The 19,158-nt window shown below is 44.7% G+C and overlaps 1 protein-coding gene across 3 annotated transcripts in view; it reads right to left on the reverse strand.

Annotated features, from left to right (window-relative positions):
- The window catches only part of IQGAP2 (IQ motif containing GTPase activating protein 2), a 229,954-nt gene extending 211,261 nt beyond the window's left edge, over positions 1–18,693 (reverse strand). Inside the window, exon 1 of one of the 3 annotated variants that reach the window (XM_073344187.1) lies at positions 18,317–18,693. In XM_073344187.1, coding sequence (XP_073200288.1) covers positions 18,317–18,353 — 37 coding nt within the window. In that variant the 5' untranslated portion in view covers positions 18,354–18,693. Of the gene's footprint in view, positions 1–17,168; positions 17,185–17,960; positions 17,977–18,316 lie in introns of those variants that run through there. The other 2 variants (XM_073344188.1, XM_073344186.1) reach the window with 2 other exon arrangements.
- Between the last annotated feature and the right edge of the window lie 465 nt (positions 18,694–19,158).

Consider the following 19,158-nt stretch of genomic DNA (forward strand, 5'->3'; position numbering starts at 1 on the left):
CAGCCCCCACAAGCCTGATCTCACCCCTCCTTGGAGTCCTGGGCTTGGCCAGTGTTCTGAGGCTAGGTAGCACTTCTTGCTTTCTCCAAAGCCCGGTCATTGTGGACGTGGCAGTGGTCTGGCCCCTTGCTCAGGTGTGCCTATCTTGGATAGTCCATCCCTTTTTTACCCTTATGCTTCAGCTGGGTGAATTCAAGGCTCAAGCCTCTTTCCCCAGTCAGGTTTTTAGAGAGGTATTCAAAATCAATGGCACTACCCATTATTCCAGTAGGGGAGAGACATTCAAAGTTGATGGCTTTCATTGTTAGACATCTGAGGTGTTCCACACCCAAGCAGAGAGAGGACAATGTCTAGAATAGACTGGCCTGGTCAAGACAAGGCTGGTTTTCCCCCACACAAATCGGATGTCTTAATCCAATATGGAGGTTACAACATGAAGGTCACAATGAAGGTTATAAATCAAAAGTGTCATTCACAAGACAAAGGAGTTTACCATTTGGCAGATACATCCCTAATCGGTCATATTTTATACTATTTTTATGGATCATGATAGACAGAGGACCAAATTTAGAAGTCCAGTAAGAACTTCTACACACTGCAAGAGATGGATTTAGATACACTTTGAAAGGGAAAGAAGTAAAGACAAATACAATAGGGTTATAACAAATATAGTTATGAGGACAAAAAAGGTGACGGGAGAGACTGAAAAGGAAACAAAAACAAAACAAATACATAAAGCATTTTCTACAAGATATAGAAAAACATGGCAAATGAAAATGAAGGTACTTTTAAATGAAAAAAGTGTTGATACATAATGTTATAACTAAATACAGCATCCGACAGATTATACGCAGGAATTGCTATATTGCATCAGACCAGAATCTCAGACAGAGGCCAGGACACCAGATGCTTCAGAGGAAGGTGCAAAACCACCGCATAAGGCAGTCGCAATCTCCCTCCACCTCCACCACCTCAGCTCCCCCAAAATCAGGTCTCATTCATATCTTTAACAGATATTGGCTTATACTTTAAAGCATAATGTTTAATATCCCTTCAACTTTTTTCTTTTAAATTATGAACTCTGGATATTCTTGATTGGGGACTTTTAATCTAATCTTTCTACTCCATTCGCTTTATATACTTTTATCATATCCCATCTCCTTTTCAAGGTAAACAATTCTAATCTTTTCAATCTCTCTTCATATAAAAGTAATGGACATCAGATGGGAAAAATATTAAGCTTGTACACCTTACAGAGTTTTAAGTTAACTGCAGCAGCAGCTCAAGAGAACAATGCTGGCATCACAGTAGACATCTCAGTGAGCTTCTCTGCTCAATGTACTGCTACTGTAAAAAAAGGAAACAATATGCTTCCCAACATCAGGGATGGGACTGTGAACAACAGAAACAATGCCTTTATATAATCAATGGTGCAGTCTCACCTGGAATACTGGTCACCTCATCTCAAAAAGGAGATTGCAGAACCAGAAGGGTTTTGGAGAAAACTGACAAGAATGATCAAGAACAAGGAGGGGAAAAAAGATTTACATTCATCAACACTGAAGTTTATTTGCTATTGTGTTGCCTAATTTCCTAACTTGTTTAGGTCCCGCTGAACTTCCAGTCTTCCTTGGTCCAGGCTAAACTAAGTATCTTTGGGTGACCTGCAAATTTTGCTACCTCATTATTTACCCCACTACATTAAACACAATGGAACCGAGTACAGAACCTTGAGGCATCCCACGGTTATCTTTTTGCCACTGTGACAATTGACCACATAATGCTACTCTTTGCTCTGTCTCCTAGTCAGTTTCTGATCCATGATCATGCATTTCCTCACTCCATGAATACTTAGCTTATCTGATAGCCTCTTGTCCAGGACTTTGATTTAGGCTTCCAAAAGGTCTCCAACAATCATGTCAACCATTTTTCTACCTGCTATTTTATCAACATGTTCAAAGAATTCTAAGGCCTTGCCTTCACTAGGAAAATCATGTTCTTAATTCATGCTAGCAAACACACAGTAACTAACATGAGATCAAACCCTAGCGAAGACAAGGAAGTTTGTAGTTTTAACACTGTTTAGCAGGCTGGTGTAAACCCAGGGCTTCCCTATAGTCTCTACCTCTGCCTAACTCATGTTAGATATTTCCTTGTCTGCCCTAGGATTTTCATCTCATGTTACCTAATCCAAGAACAAATTTTTCCCTAGAGAAGATTTACTCTAAGAAATTAGAGAGACAATTTTCCTTTACAGAAATTGTGCTTGTTAGACCCTATCATATTATGATCTTTTAGTGTTTTATTCTGTTTTTAATTATTGTTTCACCAGTTTGCCAGGGAAAGACGCAAGGCTTACTGATCACCCAAAGCCTTTAAATACAAATAAAATATTTGTTACCCTCCAGTCTTCTGGAACAGTGGCTGTTTTTAAATGAGTGCATGTCAAGGTTCCTTCCCCACTCTGAACTCTAGGGTACAGATGTTGGGACCTGCATGAAAACCTCCTAAGCTTACTTTCACCAGCTTAGGCTAAAACTTCCCCAAGGTACAAACTATTTTACCCTTTGCCCTTGGACTTCCTCTGCCACCACCAAACTTTATCTGGGTTCCTGAAAAAACATAGGTTGGAAACTTCCCCCCCAAAATCCTCCCAATCCTTGCACCCCACTTCCTGGGGAAGGTTTGGTAAAAATCCTCACCAATTTGCATAGGTGACCACAGACCCAAACCCTTGGATTTTAGAACAATGAAAAAGCAGTTTCCTTACAAGATGACTTTTAATAGAAGTAAAGGAATCACCTCTGTAAAATCAGGACGGTAGATACCTTACAGGGTAATTAGATTCAAAACACAGAGAATCCCTCTCGGCAAAACCTTACGTTACAAAAAAGACACACAGACAGGAATATTCATTCTATTCAGCACAGCTATTTTCTCAGCCATTTAAAGAAATCATAATCTAACACATACCTAGCTAGATTACTTACTAAGTTCTAAGACTCCATTCCTGTTCTGTCCCCGGCAAAAGCATCATACAGACAGACACAGACCCTTTGTTTCTCTCCCTCCGCCCAGCTTTTGAAAGTATCTTGTCTCCTCATTGGTCATTTTGGTCAGGTGCCAGTGAGGTTACCTTTAGCTTCTTAACCCTTTACAGGTGAGAGGATTTCTCCTCTGGCCAGGAGGGATTTTAAAGGGGTTTACCCTTCCCTTTATATTTATGACAGTGCATATTTTGTTAGCAGTTCAGCCACTTCATATTTAAGCTCCTTCAATGTTCTTACAAACTCTGCCGACAACGCTCCTATAACTGTTTAAGTCCTGATTCTCCCCCATCCCCACCCCAAAAAAACCTTCAGGCTCAACTATATTCACATAAATAATTCCGATAATTTCAAATCTGTAAAATTAAGCATGTCTCCCCTCCACAGGATTAGCTCCTTAAATTGCAGTGGGCATGGCGTCTGGGGGCCATAGTTAGTAAGCATCAGGAAATTCTTTACAAGCCCCCACTCCAAACTCTGGAATCAACCAAGCATCAACATTTTGGTTTCATATTTGTAGATTTGTTTATTGGAGATTAATTTCCCATCTTTGATGGCCCTTGGCAGTTTTGTCAAGAGTTTAAAAAGTTTTAAAATAACCTTTTTGGAAAATGTATGCAGTACTGATATCACCACAGCTCTTAAGACATTTGCATTTATACAGCACCTTCCCAGAGATCTCTAAAGCTTTCACAAATATTAAGATTTACACTATCCCACTTAAATAAGGCATTATCCCTATGTTACAGATATCATTAGCCTGTTTGGTTACATCTTTGCTGTTTCACGAAAAGTAACAGCAGAGAAGGTGTAAAGATCTATTAGTAATATATACTATACACGTATGTGCACATTTATAAATATTTGCTAGAACTTTAGTAAATATCCTACAAATTATTCAAACAAAATATAAATTCGCTACTTTCATTGCATTTACACTCGGTTTTCAAAAAAATTCAGTAATTTGCAGTGAGTAGCTATGGCAGTCCCTGAGGAATCATCTCGCAAGGTCTGCAGATATCACACAGCAAGGCACAGAACAGATACTGGCAACAAACAGGCCTTTATTCCAGTCTTCCTAGAGAATTCTCACAAAGAGTACACCTTCCTCCATCACATGCTGTAATCACTTTTGAGTCAAGAAGTGGACTAAATACCCATTCTCCAACCTTTCATGTATGGCACTAGCCCACACGAGTGCTCTTTTCTCTGCGAGCTGCAAGCAGAATTTGTTCCAGTGCCTTGAGAAATACTTTTAAGTCAGTGTGCAAAAGGCGGGGGGGGGGGGGGGGGGGGGGGAGAAGAGAGGAATGAAATACCTCTAAGTATTGTATGTTTGTTTGTATTGCAGTTTTGGGGAGGTGAAGTTCTGTGCAAAAAAAAAAAAAAAGTGAATTTCATTTAAAGATACATAATCCAATTTGCATATCAAGATTATATATAAAAATAAAACTCTAAAGACTTTAGAGGGCTTTCTATTCATGAGCCTTAACACACAAAAAAGACAGGCTTACTGATTAGAGTCACTCAGCATTCCCATCAAAAACCTGTTCTCAGAGCACTGGGTTTACTGCTAATGAAGTTGGAAAGAAAAAAATAACCTCCGCGCGTGCGTACACACACACAGTTCATTACAATATATTTCTACGGTAGCATGCAGATTTATACAGCAACTATACACACTTATGTTCATATAATGTACATTCATAAATAGGCGGTGGCAATAACAAAGATCTTTATATTGCATCAAGTAAGCAGTCCTATCAAATGATTTACCAAAAGAGTCATGGTTTGTCAAGTGACATGATTAAAGATTTAAATTTTACACAAACCCATTAATTTTTTGGTAAATGTGCACACATTCTTTAAAATGGCCTGAATTTTTATAGAAATATTGACATTTTCAGCCTCTACCAACACATGTATATTGCAGTAATTCCCACAAGCCACAATCAGGATTGCTTAGCATAGTTAGCACCAATCTACAAACACACACACCTAGTCATGCAAACCCAAATTGTAAGCTATCTAGGGTGCAGATGTAAGACTCTGATTCTGCAATCGGATCCCTCAGTGAAGATCCCTGTCCCCATGCGCAGCCCCTTTCACTTCAGTGGGATTCTACCTAAGTGTAAGGCGCATACTACCCCAATGAAGTTATTGGATCAAGGTCTAGTTTTCTAAGTTTTATCAAACATCCTATAAAATGGATATACTTCTAATGAGGTCCTGCAGGAATCTGTTCTTGGCCCAAAACTATTTGATATCATGATCAAGAAGAAAATATAAAATCTTCGCTGGATTAAGTTAGCAAATTACCAATATAATATTTGTTAAAAGTGATAAGAATTGATCAGTTACGTAAGTCTAATGTGGACCAAGCCTTTGTTGGTATAACTACATCGCTGAGGGGCATACAACGCACACTCCTGGACAACCAGCCAAACTCCTGGTGTAGACAGCCCTCAGGAGGGCTTCTCCCATTGACATAGCTACTGCCTCTAAGAGACACTGATGGGAAAAGCTCTCCCATTGGCATAGGTAGTGTCTTCACTAAGCGCTAGAGCAGCGCAGCTGCGGGACTACTCTGTGTGTGCAGACAAACCCATAGAAATATCAGGATTTAGAATACAGCTCTTGGACAGATACCTTAAAACACTTTCCATCTTATGGAGTAGTGCCACAGGATCTTTAATCTCCATACAGGAGGAGGACCAAACCGATTGACAAGCCAGGGTCCTACCCATAGTAAATTGCAAGGTACTTAATCTAGAACAGCAGAAGTGAGGGTTGACTAAGCCCTACCAGGATTTGAATGCTGTTTCATGAAGACTAGGTGAATCAAACCTAATATTTCAAAGACGAACTATCCCTTTATAGGCCTTTCTACAACTTCCATACTTTTGTGGTACAGACCCACAAAAGAGTTAGAAAACTTTTTTCTAAGCACATACAAGGATTATACATTCCAAAGAGAAAATTCACTTTTTAGGGTTGTATTTCAGTATAACAAGTGACACAGGCCTTGTCTACACTGGCAAGTTTCTGCACAGTTAAGCAGCTTTCCATGTTGTAACTCCCAAGGTTTACACACTACCAAGCCACTTACTGTGCAGAAACTGCACAGTTGCAGAGCTGTAAAAAACCCACACACACACCACACACCCCAACAAGAGGATACAGCTTTCTGTACTGGGGGTACAGCGCTGCGGTGCCAGTGTAGACACCCTGGTCGATTACAGCACTGCAACTGACCTCTGGAAGGCGTCCCACAATGCCTGATCTCAACTCTCTGGTCATCAGTTTGAACTCTACAGCCCTGCCCTCAGGTGACCCATCATCATCATCATCAACATCCCCACCCTGTAAATTCCTTTGGAATTTTGCAAGTCCCCTTCCTGTTTGCTCAGTGATGCATGCAGTGTCTCAGCACATCTTTCCAGGTGGCCATGCCTGCTCCACACACCAGGCGATCCCCTGCTTGGAGCAATGCCAAGCTGCTGGACCTCATCAGCATTTGGGGAGAAGAGACTGTCCAGTCCCAGCTGCGCTCCAGCAATAGGGATTAGGATACCTACGGACAGATCTCACAGTGCATGACAGAAAGGGGCCATGACCAGGACACACTGCAGTGCAGGGTCAAGATGAAGGCACTTCGGAATGCCTACCACAAGGTGCAGGAGGCAAACCACTGCTCTGGTGCTGCGCCCATGAGTTCTTCTACAAAGAGCTGGACACAATACTCTGTGGCGACCCCCCCCCCTCCACTGCGAAGGCCACTGTGGATACTTCAGTGGCTCGCATGCCAGTCAAGAGTGGACTGAGTCAGGGGGAGGAAATCTTGGACGAGGATGTGGAGCGGGAGGGGGACCCAGCAGCAGATGACTACTTGGAGGCCAGAGATGCATGCAGCCAGGAGCTCTTTTCTACCCTGGAGGAGGCTAGCCAGTCACAGCTTTTGGATCTTAGCTAAGCACAAACAAGAGAGGAGGCCCCTGGTAAGTGGATTTGATTTTGGGACTCGCTTAAGCAAGTTGTTGGGGGCAGGAGGGTAGCAGTAGGCTTGTTTCCTGTTTGATGCATGTACCACCACATGCCTTGTCTGAGTGGTGGAACAACCTGTTGGACTCCCCCACTTCATAGGAATCTGCCTCAGATCTCCAAGAGATACTGGGCAATCTGCTGGTTCTTTGGCACAGCTGCTTTGTTTCTTGCCCCATTAACAGTAACTTTCCCATGCCACTCTGCCATCACAGAAGTGGAGGGGAGGCGAGCCGCATAAGGGCCAGGGAAAATCTGCAGTCTTGGGAAAAGGACCCTTCCTTGATTCCCTGCTCACCCTTGGCAGCGAAATATCTTCCATAATGAACATAGCCTGTGGACAATGTGGGGACAGGAATGATTATAAGACTAAGACACACACTCTGCTGGCTCTCCCCAAGAGCCATGTGCCCAGCATACAGTACAGTCCTGGAACACCAATTTTCCCTGCGGCAATTCACCTTTTTGGGGGTCTTGTGGCTCATGAATGCTTGCCTTGGGTCAGCCAGTTAGTGACAGGTATGTGAACACTGTTTTAAAATCACTGAATCAGTGGTCTGTGCTTTGCAAACAATACTGCTGCTGTAAAAGGTTGCGTTTTGGCTTCACAGATATGACTTTGGGACCACAGCCTCCCTCTTTGTTATTGGTGGCTCAACGGCTGCGCAGAATTAGAAAGCAGCCACGAAGAACTAAAGAGGACTTTCTACGTGATGCCATGGTGCTCTCTACAGCCGAGAAACAAGAATTGAAGGAGTGGTGGGACAGCGAGAAGAGGGACCAAAATGAGAACACAGCATGGCAGAATGAAGCCACGGAGCAGCTCAAACATTATGGAGCACCAAGCAGACATACTCCAGGCTCTACTAGCACTGCAAACCAAGCATCTCTGCACCCACCCTCCCCTGCACGGTCACTGTCACAGAACTATTTCCCATGCGCCCCCTCCACCAGTCCCTCTTATCAACCTCCTGGCTCCAGTCTGTACCTACAGCATTCCACTTGTCCCCCAGCACCCACCACACTCAACACCCATCCCTCTGCAATTTGACCCTGCTGAAGTACAGCACCTGCTGCACAGTATTCCAAAGGAGAAGACAGGATAGGATCCCTGGATATACACAAATCTTTAACTGTCCTGGGACCCCCCCTTCCCCCATCCCTCTCAGTGCTGATGTCTTTGACTCTTTCCTCCAGATTTTTTTTTAATAGAAGTGTTGTGTTGGTTTGAAAGCAATCTTTATTCTATTAATTGAAAGTAAACAGAGCCCTGCAAAGCAACAAAAAATTATCTTAAACCTTAATATCACATTGTCTGCACCAGTCACAATCACCTCCTAGCATTACAAGCACTGCACTCTCAAGCTTAGCAACAAATATTAGTGGCTTTCAGCTTCAAATTGCTGCCTCAAGTCATCCCTGAACCTTGTGGCCCCACAATGTGCCCCTCTAATAGCCCTGGTCTCTGGCTGTTCAAATTCAGCCCCAGGTGCTAAGCCTCAGCAATCCACCCGAGTGAAGTTCTCACCTTTCCCTTCACAAATATTATGGCGCGTACGGCACATGGCTATAGGCATAGGTATATTGTCATCGGCCAGGTACAGCTTCCCATAAAGGCAGCACCAGTGGGCCTTTAAACAGCCAAAAGCAAACTCAGTCATTCTGCATGCTCTCAGCCTGTTGAGCTGCTCCTTGTTGCTGTCAAGGTGCCCCAGGTATGGGTTCATAAGCCACAGCATTAAGGAGTAGATGGGGTCTCCCAGGATCACAAAGGGCATTTTGACCTCCCCTACAGTGATCTTGTGGTCTGGGAAGACAATCCCTACTTGCCGCTTCCTGAACAGGCCAGTATTCCAAAATATGCATGCGCCATGCACCTCTACGGACAAGCCTGCGTTAATGTCTGTGAAACGTCCACAATGATCCACAAGCATCTGGAGAACCATTGAGAAACACCCCTTCCAATTAATGTACTCAGTGGCTAGGTGGTCTGGTGCCCAAATTGGAATGTGTGCGCCATCTATCGCCCCTCCACAGTTAGGGAAGCCCATTTGTACAAAGCCATCCACAATGTCATGCACATTGCCCAGAGTCATGGTCTTTCAGAGCACGATGCAATTAATGGCCCTGCACACTTCCATCAACACAAGTCCAGTGGTTGACTTTCCTATTCTGAACTGGTTAGCGACCAACCAGTAGCAGCCTGGAGTAGCCAGCTTCCACAGTGCAATCACCATATGCTTCTCCAGCAATAGGGCAGCTCTCATTCTCACGTCTGTGTGTCACAGGGCTGGGCAAGTTAATCACATAGTCCTATGAATACAGCTTTCCTCAAAGTTCTGCAGCCACTGCTCATCATCCCAGTGATCCTACCACTCAGTGCTTGTTTCCCAAGCCCAAAAGCAGCATTCCACTGTGATCAGCATCTCATGTCGTAGCTTCTACATGTGGTGAGATCAATGTCACACTCCTCTTGCTTGTAGTTTAAGGAATAACTCCACTGCCACTTATGATGTTGTCATAAATATAAAGGGAAGGGTACTCACCCTTCTGTATACAGTGCTATAAAATTCCCCCTGGCCAGAGGCAAAACCCTTTCACCTGTAAAGGGTTAAGAAGCTAAGATAACCTTGCTGGGACCTGACCAAAATGACCAATGAGGAGACAAGATACTTTCAAAGCTGGATGGGGGTGGGGAACAAAGGGTCTGTCTGATCCTGATCTGTTCCCAGCAAAAGTAATGCAGCTCAAAACTCCTGTAAAAAGTTAGTAAGTAATCTAGCTAGAAATGCATTAGATTTCCTTTTGTTCAATGGCTGGTAAAATAGCTGTGCTGAATGGAATGTATATTCCTGTTTTTGTGTCTTTGTAACTTAAGGTTTTGCCTAGAGGGATTCTCTATGTTTTGAATTTGATTACCCTGTAAGGTATTTACCATCCTGATTTTACAGAGGTGATTCTTTTACCTTTTCTTTAATTAAAATTCTTTTAAGAACCCGATTGATTTTTCATTGTTCTTAAGATCCAAAAGTTTGGGTCTGTGTTCACCTATGCAAATTGGTGAGGATTTTTAATCAAGCCTTCCCCAGGAAAGGGGGTATAGGACTTGGGGGGATATTTTGGGAGAAGACATCTCCAAGTGGGCTCTTTCCCTGTTCTTTAACACACTTGGTAGTGGCAGCATAGGGTTCAAGAACAAGGCAAAGTTTGTACCTTGAGCAAGTTTTTAACCTAAGCTGGTAAGAATAAGCTTAGGGGGGTCTTTCATGCAGGTCCCCACAGCTGTGCCCTAGAGTTCAGAGTGGGGAAGGAACCTTGACAGACGTGTTAGTCAGAGCGAGCAGCAGTTTGGGATCCATTCCTGCAGACTGAAGAGGCAGAGCGCAAAGTATACAAATGGTTGAAAGATGGCACCGAATGCGAACGGAAATACAGGGATTGCTGGGATGCAAACCAATGCCTCACAGGGCATTGGGACAGGACCCAGAGTGTCCCACGACCCCCTACACCTTCCCACAAGTCTTAGCAGAAGAGGAAAAAGGTGCTTTGTGGGACAGCTGCCCAGAGTGCACTACTCTAAATACCGCTGCAGGCGTGAACACGCTATTGTGCTGGCAGCTGACCATGTGAGCACACAACACTAGTTTCCCTTCAGTACTCTGAGCAGCACTGTAACTGTGCCAGTGTAGACATACCCACAGAAAACTAATCAAGCCCTGCAAAGACCCAGCCACATATTTGAGAATTCCACTTGCTTATAATTCAAATGAAACATGACCCCTCAAGATCTGCCTATCACTCAAGACTGAATAACCAATTTTTTAAATCCCTTGCCAACAAATTTAAGAGCACTACAATAAATCCAGCCTATCAGAGCCAATTTAAGTCATCAAATGCATAACTCAAATATTGGGATGCACTGTAGTTATTTATATTGCACACACCACTGTGATACCTAGAAAAAATCCAGTGTGTATGGCACAGAACAGGAAATGACACACAGATTTGCATAACTCATTTGTACAGCAAAAATGAGTACTGCATAACTGAAGTAATGTTTCCAGTGCAATATCAGCACTTCCTGTTTCAATCACATTCCAAGTACCATTTAGATATGCTGTAACTATTCAATCTTCCATGCACATAAGATTTCAGGGAAACAAGCCCATTTTGTACAGAATAAAATGCAGCTAAGAGCTCCTACAACTAAACACAGATTGTGTGTACTTGATTAAACAAAGCATTTAACTTTTCAAGTCCTTGTTCAACAGTTAATGATTAACAATGTACAAAAGACTGGTTGAGAAACATTGTATTTGGTTGCCAAATTGCATCCATTAATAAAAATGGCCTTGCAGAAAAGTGTTTGCACAAATCCACAATCATCACAAGCACGAGGCAAAGCATACACCCATAAAGCATACACATGTAGGATACAGTTAACAGAATATTTTTGAAGGAGTGTATTTACCCATCTCTTTTCACACAGTAGACCCTTTAGAAATTTTACGAAGAATTTATTTTACTAGTTGCACTTGAGAAACAGCTGTTTGTCCCCCAACATCCACCACAAGAACTATATGCAGACAAGATTATAGGTTCTGAAATTAAAACTGAGAAATGGCAGATTTCTGCAAGGTGCAAAGAGTTAAGCTAGTGGCTTTTAGAACTTTATGATTTCGCTATAATTACATAAAACATGTTACAGTATTTTAAAATCTTACAACCCACAATTGAAGTGGGAACTTGTTAGTAGCAACCTCTTTTATAAAACCTGGATATCATTATTTTCTGTACATATGTTCTGTCAAGATCGAGATTTCAGAAGAAGGTTTTTCAAAGACAAACAGCTGCATAATTTACCAGTTTGGCGGTCTTCATCACGACTTCATTTAATATGAAAGACAAGTTCAACACATCCAAAATTATAGCCTCCATTCACAGTTGTGTCACGAGTAATCAGCATTTTTACTGTAACCACCTCTTTTTTTTTTTTTTTTTTTAAAGGAAAAAAAGGGAGTTTAAATCTTAGGAGTTGATCCTGCATAATTTTGTGAACTGACAGTTTACTGCCATTCTTCACTACAGATTACATCTGTTTGAGATTTAGAAAAAAGTTAAATGGCAGAAATATTTATACTGAAAACAGTTACTGTACATGCAGTTGCCATGAGGCTGTTATAATGTAGTTTATGGACGATGCTTTACAGAGATAGAAACATTGTGTGCATACTTAACATATCCACTCAAATTAGTTTATGGATTAGAAGCTTCATGATTGTCTTATGGAAGCCAATGAAATGGCAATGGAAGTCTTTCCTATTTCTTTTTAAACTGCTGGTAGCATGCAGAGTTGAAGTCATTGATCACAGGGTGTTTTTACACACACACACCCCCCCGCCAACACATCTAGAGAAGATTCCCTTATATCAGTGCAGACCAAGTTATTGGCATTGCAGAATGAATTGTAAAATAAAACTAGTTATTTAAAACACGCTAGAGACATAACTTACTCTCTCAAAACAACCTGAGATTTCACAGTACTAGCAAGTTAGAGTAACAGCCGTGTTAGTCTGTATTCGCAAAAAGAAAAGGAGTACTTGTGGCACCTTAGAGACTAACCAATTTATTTGAGCATAAGCTTTCGTGAGCTACAGCTCACTTCATCGGATGCATACTGTGGAAACTGCAGAAGACATTATATACACAGAGACCATGAAACAATACCTCCTCCCACCCCACTCTCCTGCTGGAAATAGCTTATCTAAAGTGATCACTCTCCTTACAATGTGTATGATAATCAAGTTGGGCCAATCCAAACCTGGATTTGTGCTGGAAATGGCCCAACTTGATTATCATACACACTGTAAGGAGAGTGATCACTTTAGATAAGCTATTTCCAGCAGGAGAGTGGGGTGGGAGGAGGTATTGTTTCATGGTCTCTGTGTATATAATGTCTTCTGCAGTTTCCACAGTATGCATCCGATGAAGTGAGCTGTAGCTCACGAAAGCTTATGCTCAAATAAATTGGTTAGTCTCTAAGGTGCCACAAGTACTCCTTTTCTTTTTACAGTACTAGCAAGAAATTCATTAGCACTCAAATGTTCCAGGGCAGGATTCCCCCTCACAATATCAGTCAGGCTGCAATAGACTACCTGTATTTTTACAAGTCTCTCTTTTAGTTGTGGAACTGCCTTACTAACAATATGCAGGAAGAGATCCATCTATTCTCAACTCCATACAAGCGTGGGCACAGGTATCATAGGCCAGGGGAGGCTGAGCCTCCCCAAACAGCCTGGTGTGGCGCCACTTACACTCCGCCCCCACACCCTCCTGCCTGCTCCCTTCCTGCTCTTCCATAGCCCAGAGGCTGGGGCAGGAAGGCTGGGGCCAGTGCTCGCAAGGCCTGGGGGCGGGCCGGGGTGGCCAGCAGCTGCATTGGGGATGCTCTGCCACAAGCGGGGGAGAGGGAGGAGCAGGGCCTCAGGCAGAGGAGGAAGGGCCAGGGGCTAGCCTCCCCCAACAGCTCATTCACCTGCCGCCCACATATATGAGACAAGAGAACTCTCGTCTCCATTAAAACTGAGCCTGTTGAAAGCAATCTGTTGAAAGCAGCAAAATGTAAGATTACCACCTCTGCCAAAAACCTGAAGTCAAAAGTCTAAGGTTATGTCTACACTAGAGACCTTACACTGGCACCACTGTACCGATGCAGCTGCACTGCTGTAAGGTCTCCTGTGTAGCTGCTCTATGCTGACAGGAGAGAGCTCTTCCATCAGCATAATTAAACCATCCCCCAACGAGTGGCAATAGCTATACTGGCGGGAGAGCATCTCCCACTGACAAAGTGCTGTCCACACCAGAGTGCTTCCATCAGTGTAATTTATATCAGGAGGGGAGGGGGAGCTTTCTTCATACCCCTGAGTGACAAGTTTTACCAGCAAAAGTGCTAATGCAGACATAATTAGGCCAAATGCTTAAAGCACCAAAATGTCACTAGCAGAAAGAAAAGTCTTGGTGATTTGCTTGCCTAATAAATTATATAATTTAACTCTAGCCTCTGTCGCAGTCTCAACTGCGGGTCCACTGATGGGGGGGGAAGAAGAGGGGCTGCAAAGGGGGCAATTGCCCAGGGACCCAAGCAATTTAAAAGGGCCCAGGGGCCCCTGACCCCCCACCATTGAAGCAGCAGCCAGGAGCCCTGGGCCCTTTTAAAACACCCAGGCAGGCTGCAGGGCTTCTAGGCGCACGTGGGGTGGCAACTGCTCCAGGACTGGTGCTTTGGGAGGCCCCGTGCACCATTGCGATAGGCCAGCGCGGTCAGTGCCAGAAGTGACCGGTCGGTCCCGGAAGTGACGGATTTGTCACTTCCGCCCTGGGCCCTGCACAGCCCTAGGGCCCGGAAAAGCTGTCAGTGGGCCTGTGCAGATGTGTCAGATTTGTTTTTACTGCAGTCAACAGTGCTGGGCAGAGACTCATCAGCATTGTGTGTATTATTTATTTATATATAGGCAGCCCATGTGTTACAATGGAGGTATCCAAGTTCTGCTAAGGCCAGACCAGGTTTTCTGATTAGTGGGTTCTTTTTAAAGTTACTCTCCCCCCTCCCTTCCACAGACAAATCAGCTCTAAAGTTGAAAATTTTGGTTCTCTGCTTTTTGATGTAATAGCTATAGCTAAAAACAACAACACATAGTCCTATACCTATATTCGCATATGTTACAAATAAGTATGCTTTTGAAAGGTGCAATGTTAGTTCACAATGATATATGAAAACATCAGTAAAATTGTACTAACATAAGTTATTTAATAAATTGCGTCATTTTCAAATGTGTTGAACATCCATAACTCCTGTTGACTTCAAAGGGCTTGCTCAGTTTGTCTGCAATACCTACTTTCTCTAGCCGTCTAACAGGTAGTCTACCATAGATATCAGTCTGGTACCTTTCACCATCATTAGCCTTCACTCACATTCTTAAAGATTATAAATAGGACAGATTCTCTTAAGGGTCTATCCTGACTGTACCCAGTGGTGAAAATCCCCTGGGAGAGGAAGCTGCAGCTCCATAAAGCAGCCACAACACCCCCTTGCACTGGGTGTGGGAAGAGCTATAAGGGGCCAGAAAACCCAAAAGAAGTAGGAAATACTGGCCAGGAAGGAGACAAGGTAAGCAGGGCTTGGAAGCCTGTCACTATAACACTCTTATTTTTCCACTTTTGCACAGCCACTATAGTCCCCTGGGAGAGTTAAAGCAAGTTACCCACGTGAGTGGAAGAAAGCAGTAAGCAAAGCAGTGAACTGCCTCCCCATCAGAGTAAATATATCCATTGCCCAGTATATGGTGCTTAGCTGTCCCAGGAAAGTTAATTTACAGAAGGAAGTAGGACTAGCTTCATTTCTTATCTATAGCCAAGGTACTTATATGTCCCCTCCCCCATTGCCACAGTGACTGAGCACCTCACAATCTTTAATTTATCTGCACACCCCTCAGAGGTACTCATTCCCATTTTACAGATGGGAAACTGAGACAAAGGATAAACAACTTGTCCAAGGTCACACATAGGAAGCCTGTGGCAGAGAAGAGAATTCAACTTATGTGCCCAAGTCCCAGGCTTGCCCCCACCACTGGCAATCACTCCAAAACACATCAATATCAGCAACAGTGAAAAAGGCTTAAAATGTTTACCAGACACCTATTAACTAGAGGCTAATGCAAGAGAAAGATGAAGCTCTCAAAAACGATCCAATGACAGCTCCCAGGTAGAAATCATGACGGCTTAGCTGGCTCAGCTCTCAGTAGGACACTGCCAAATTACATCTTTGGCAGAAGGTCATCACCCCACCCCATCTTTTTATATTAGACACAGACGTCAAAAGACCTCTAGCCAGAGACTGATAAGTTTTTCATGTCCTTGTGCAGTTAAGATATTGCAGACCACAGAACAGATCAGAGCTGCCATGCTAAAATCTGGAAAGCTGTATCAGACCATAAAGCTAGGTCTGCTTAGTGTTTTGAGTTGTGCAAATTATTTGCACATTAGCATGTATTTGTCTGAAATACTATGAAAGATTTCTGAAAAGATGCAAAAGAAAATAATGATATTGACTCAGAAGGCAGGGAAGAGAATAGAACAGAATACAAAATCTGAATGCAGAAGAGTGATATTATTCCAAAGTTTTTTTTGGAAATGGTTGTCTTAAAGTTACCCTCCCAAATACTTATTTAGGCAGTAAATAAGTGATCTGATTTCCAAAAATTCTGAAACACCAGCAGTTCCCTTTGAAACAAAGATCAGAACCATTATGAACACCAGAATGTACCATTATGTACATTAAAGTATTCAATTGGGAGCCTAACTTTAATGCAACCCTTAAAAAAAAAAAAAAATCTTTGCAGGCTACATGACACTCTTCCTGTGGCCAACACTAGCCTTCAAATCAGAAAATTTCAAAAGCAACTGTATTATAAAGCGTTCAAAACATGTAATAGTTAATTACAAAATACTACCCATACAGAACTGTAATTCTTCCAGTTTATGGTTAATGCTGCCGTGCTATATTTTTTAAAGCCCACACTTTAATATTAAACTGCTAAATACAGACAAATGAAAATCTATCCTTTAGCATTATTTTCTTTTCTTAAATATTAACACTAACCATCCAGCTCTTAAAGAGCAGAAAAGCAAGCCAGCCAAACTGAGCTGATTCTGTGTGTGGCAACTGAAACAAAACAAAATTAATAAAATTCAGAAGTTTGAAGTTGTTGTTGTTTTTTTTTTGCATTTATTATTTAATTCTGGAAAGGGGATAGCACTAGTGCCACCACTTCATACGGTGAAACTGGACTACGAAACTAACCTTAAGAGGTTCCGTGGTTTTTATATTATCACTCTTCAATGAAAAGGAGAAATCTCTGATTGTTAGAGAAGACAGATGTATAAAACCAAGGTAATTCTAGCACTCTCGTATTTGAGTGATATCTAGCACATCAATACAAGCAGAACAGTAGTACTTTCAATTATAGGGCCAATGATCACATAAAAGAAATTCAGAGACGTCTATGTAATTATTTTACCTACCATTGCTAGAACACCTAAGATTACTGAAACAAAGGTGAGAAGACATGTATCTGAAATTGCCCAGTTTGTTTACTTTGTGCATAGTCAGTTCTCCCCACCCTCTTTGTGCATGGTCAACTCTCCCCACCCACATGTGGTGGTGTGAAGAACTTTTTCCCCGCCCCCCCCCCCCAAAAAAAGTTACCGGAAAATGTAGTGTAAACCCAGGAAAGTTGGCAGGATAATGCAGGGACAGTATCAAAACTGGTTTTAACTTTGTGCTTTTTATCTGACTAGATTCCAGGTCCCTTCAGCAGTTCCCCACTCACTCTATGGCCCTTCCAGATCACTTTTCCCCCAGTGCCAACACCACGCCTCACGCACATGTGACCACAGCCCTAGCAGCAGGTCTAAGCGCCTGCAGATTTGCCCTCTTTACTCGTCGTTAACTCTCGCCCTGCTGTTTCCTCCCTCGGCCGCTCCGTCAGTCTGAAAGGTGCTCTGCTCTTCCCCCTTGCGAGCCACTTCCTGGCTCACGCGAAGGAAGGACTCTGAACCCCTGCCCGGGGCCACGTGCTTCACTCTGTAATCCCACCAGTCACTCATTGTCAGAGAGCTCCTGCCCAGCGCCGGGCAGCTCCGGCATGCCACCGAAACCAGAGCGCACGGGGGCATGGCGCTGGGCTGCGCTCGCTGCCTGCCCCGGCCGCGGCTGCAGCGAGAGCAGAGCGCACGGCAGCTGGCTGGGGCCGGGCGAGAGGCTGACACCTGTGCAATCCGCCCGGGACTCCCTGACCCACAGGGCGGACTCACCCCGCTGCTACAGCCGCGGTCGGGGGAGGGGGGGGGGCTATTTCCGACATGCAGGTAACTCGCCTCCCCCAGCAGGTGCGTACCTCGGCGGCAGCCAAGCAGCGAGCCCAGCCCTGCCCCGTCACGCGCAGGGAGCTGCGCTTTCCCCTCACACGTGTCCGTCTCTGGGGCACTGCAGGGGGCCGCCCCTCACCTGACTCCCCTCGCTGGGCTTGGAGCTGCTGCCTCAGCTCCGGGGCGGCTATTAAACCCCAGCCTCCACATTCCGGCCCCAGCCCCCACCCCGCACCCCGGGGTCACCGCAGCCCCCCGCATAACCCGGCGGCCGCAGCTGGGAGCGGCGTGCAGGCACTTACAGCCGTAGCGGGGTCTCTGCAGCTCCTCATGGTACATCCTGGAGACGGCTCCCACACACGCCGCGCGAGCCTACGGGGGCGCGCGGTGCCGGTACACAGCCCGGGGAGCTGCTACCCCACAGCGGCCCTGCCCCCTCCTGCAGCGGGAGCCTGCCTGGCCCCGCTCCCCGGCACGCTCGGGCTGGGCTTGTGTCTAGTCCCGCGTCCCGCCGCAGCCTCCTAAACTTCGGGCGCGCAGGCTGCTCCGTGCAACTTCAGCCCTTCCTGATGCCTGGCCGCCGCTGTCTTATCCGCTCCCTCCCGCGCTCTGATTTGCTCTCTCTGTGCGGAGAGGGCCGGCCCTTCACCTGGGTGCACCCTCCCTCCTGCCCAGGCTGCTCTGTGCGCTTACTCGGCGCTCTCCTCCCCCACTCCCACCCCGTTTCCTTTCTCTCCTGCCAGCTCCGCTATTCACCCGAGGGGAAGAGCCGCCGGGCAGCGACCCCTACAGTCCGCAGCCGGCCAGCGCACCCCGGCTCCAACCCTCTGGTCCCCGCCCCACCGCCCTCCAGTCCGCCCACAATCACTTCAACAGCCGAGTCCTGAAGGAGGCGGCAGGAACCAGCCATCCCCAGCTGCGGCAGAGCTGCAGCCCGCGCACAGTCCCTTAGTGATCTGACAGCCTGCTGGTGACAAGCCTGCGGCTTGTGCGGTTTCCAGCACAGAGGAAAAGTACTAGAGAGGAAACAGAAGAGCAAAGGAACGTGCAGCCTATTTCTGTCCCAGGTTGTCGCTCGGATACAAAGAGGCAAACACCCTGCTTCTCCGTTTGGGGCCCTTCCCTCCAAAGCCCTTTCTTGCAC

This window comes from Lepidochelys kempii, chromosome 5 (assembly GCF_965140265.1).
Source record: "Lepidochelys kempii isolate rLepKem1 chromosome 5, rLepKem1.hap2, whole genome shotgun sequence".
NCBI lineage: Eukaryota > Metazoa > Chordata > Testudines > Cheloniidae > Lepidochelys > Lepidochelys kempii.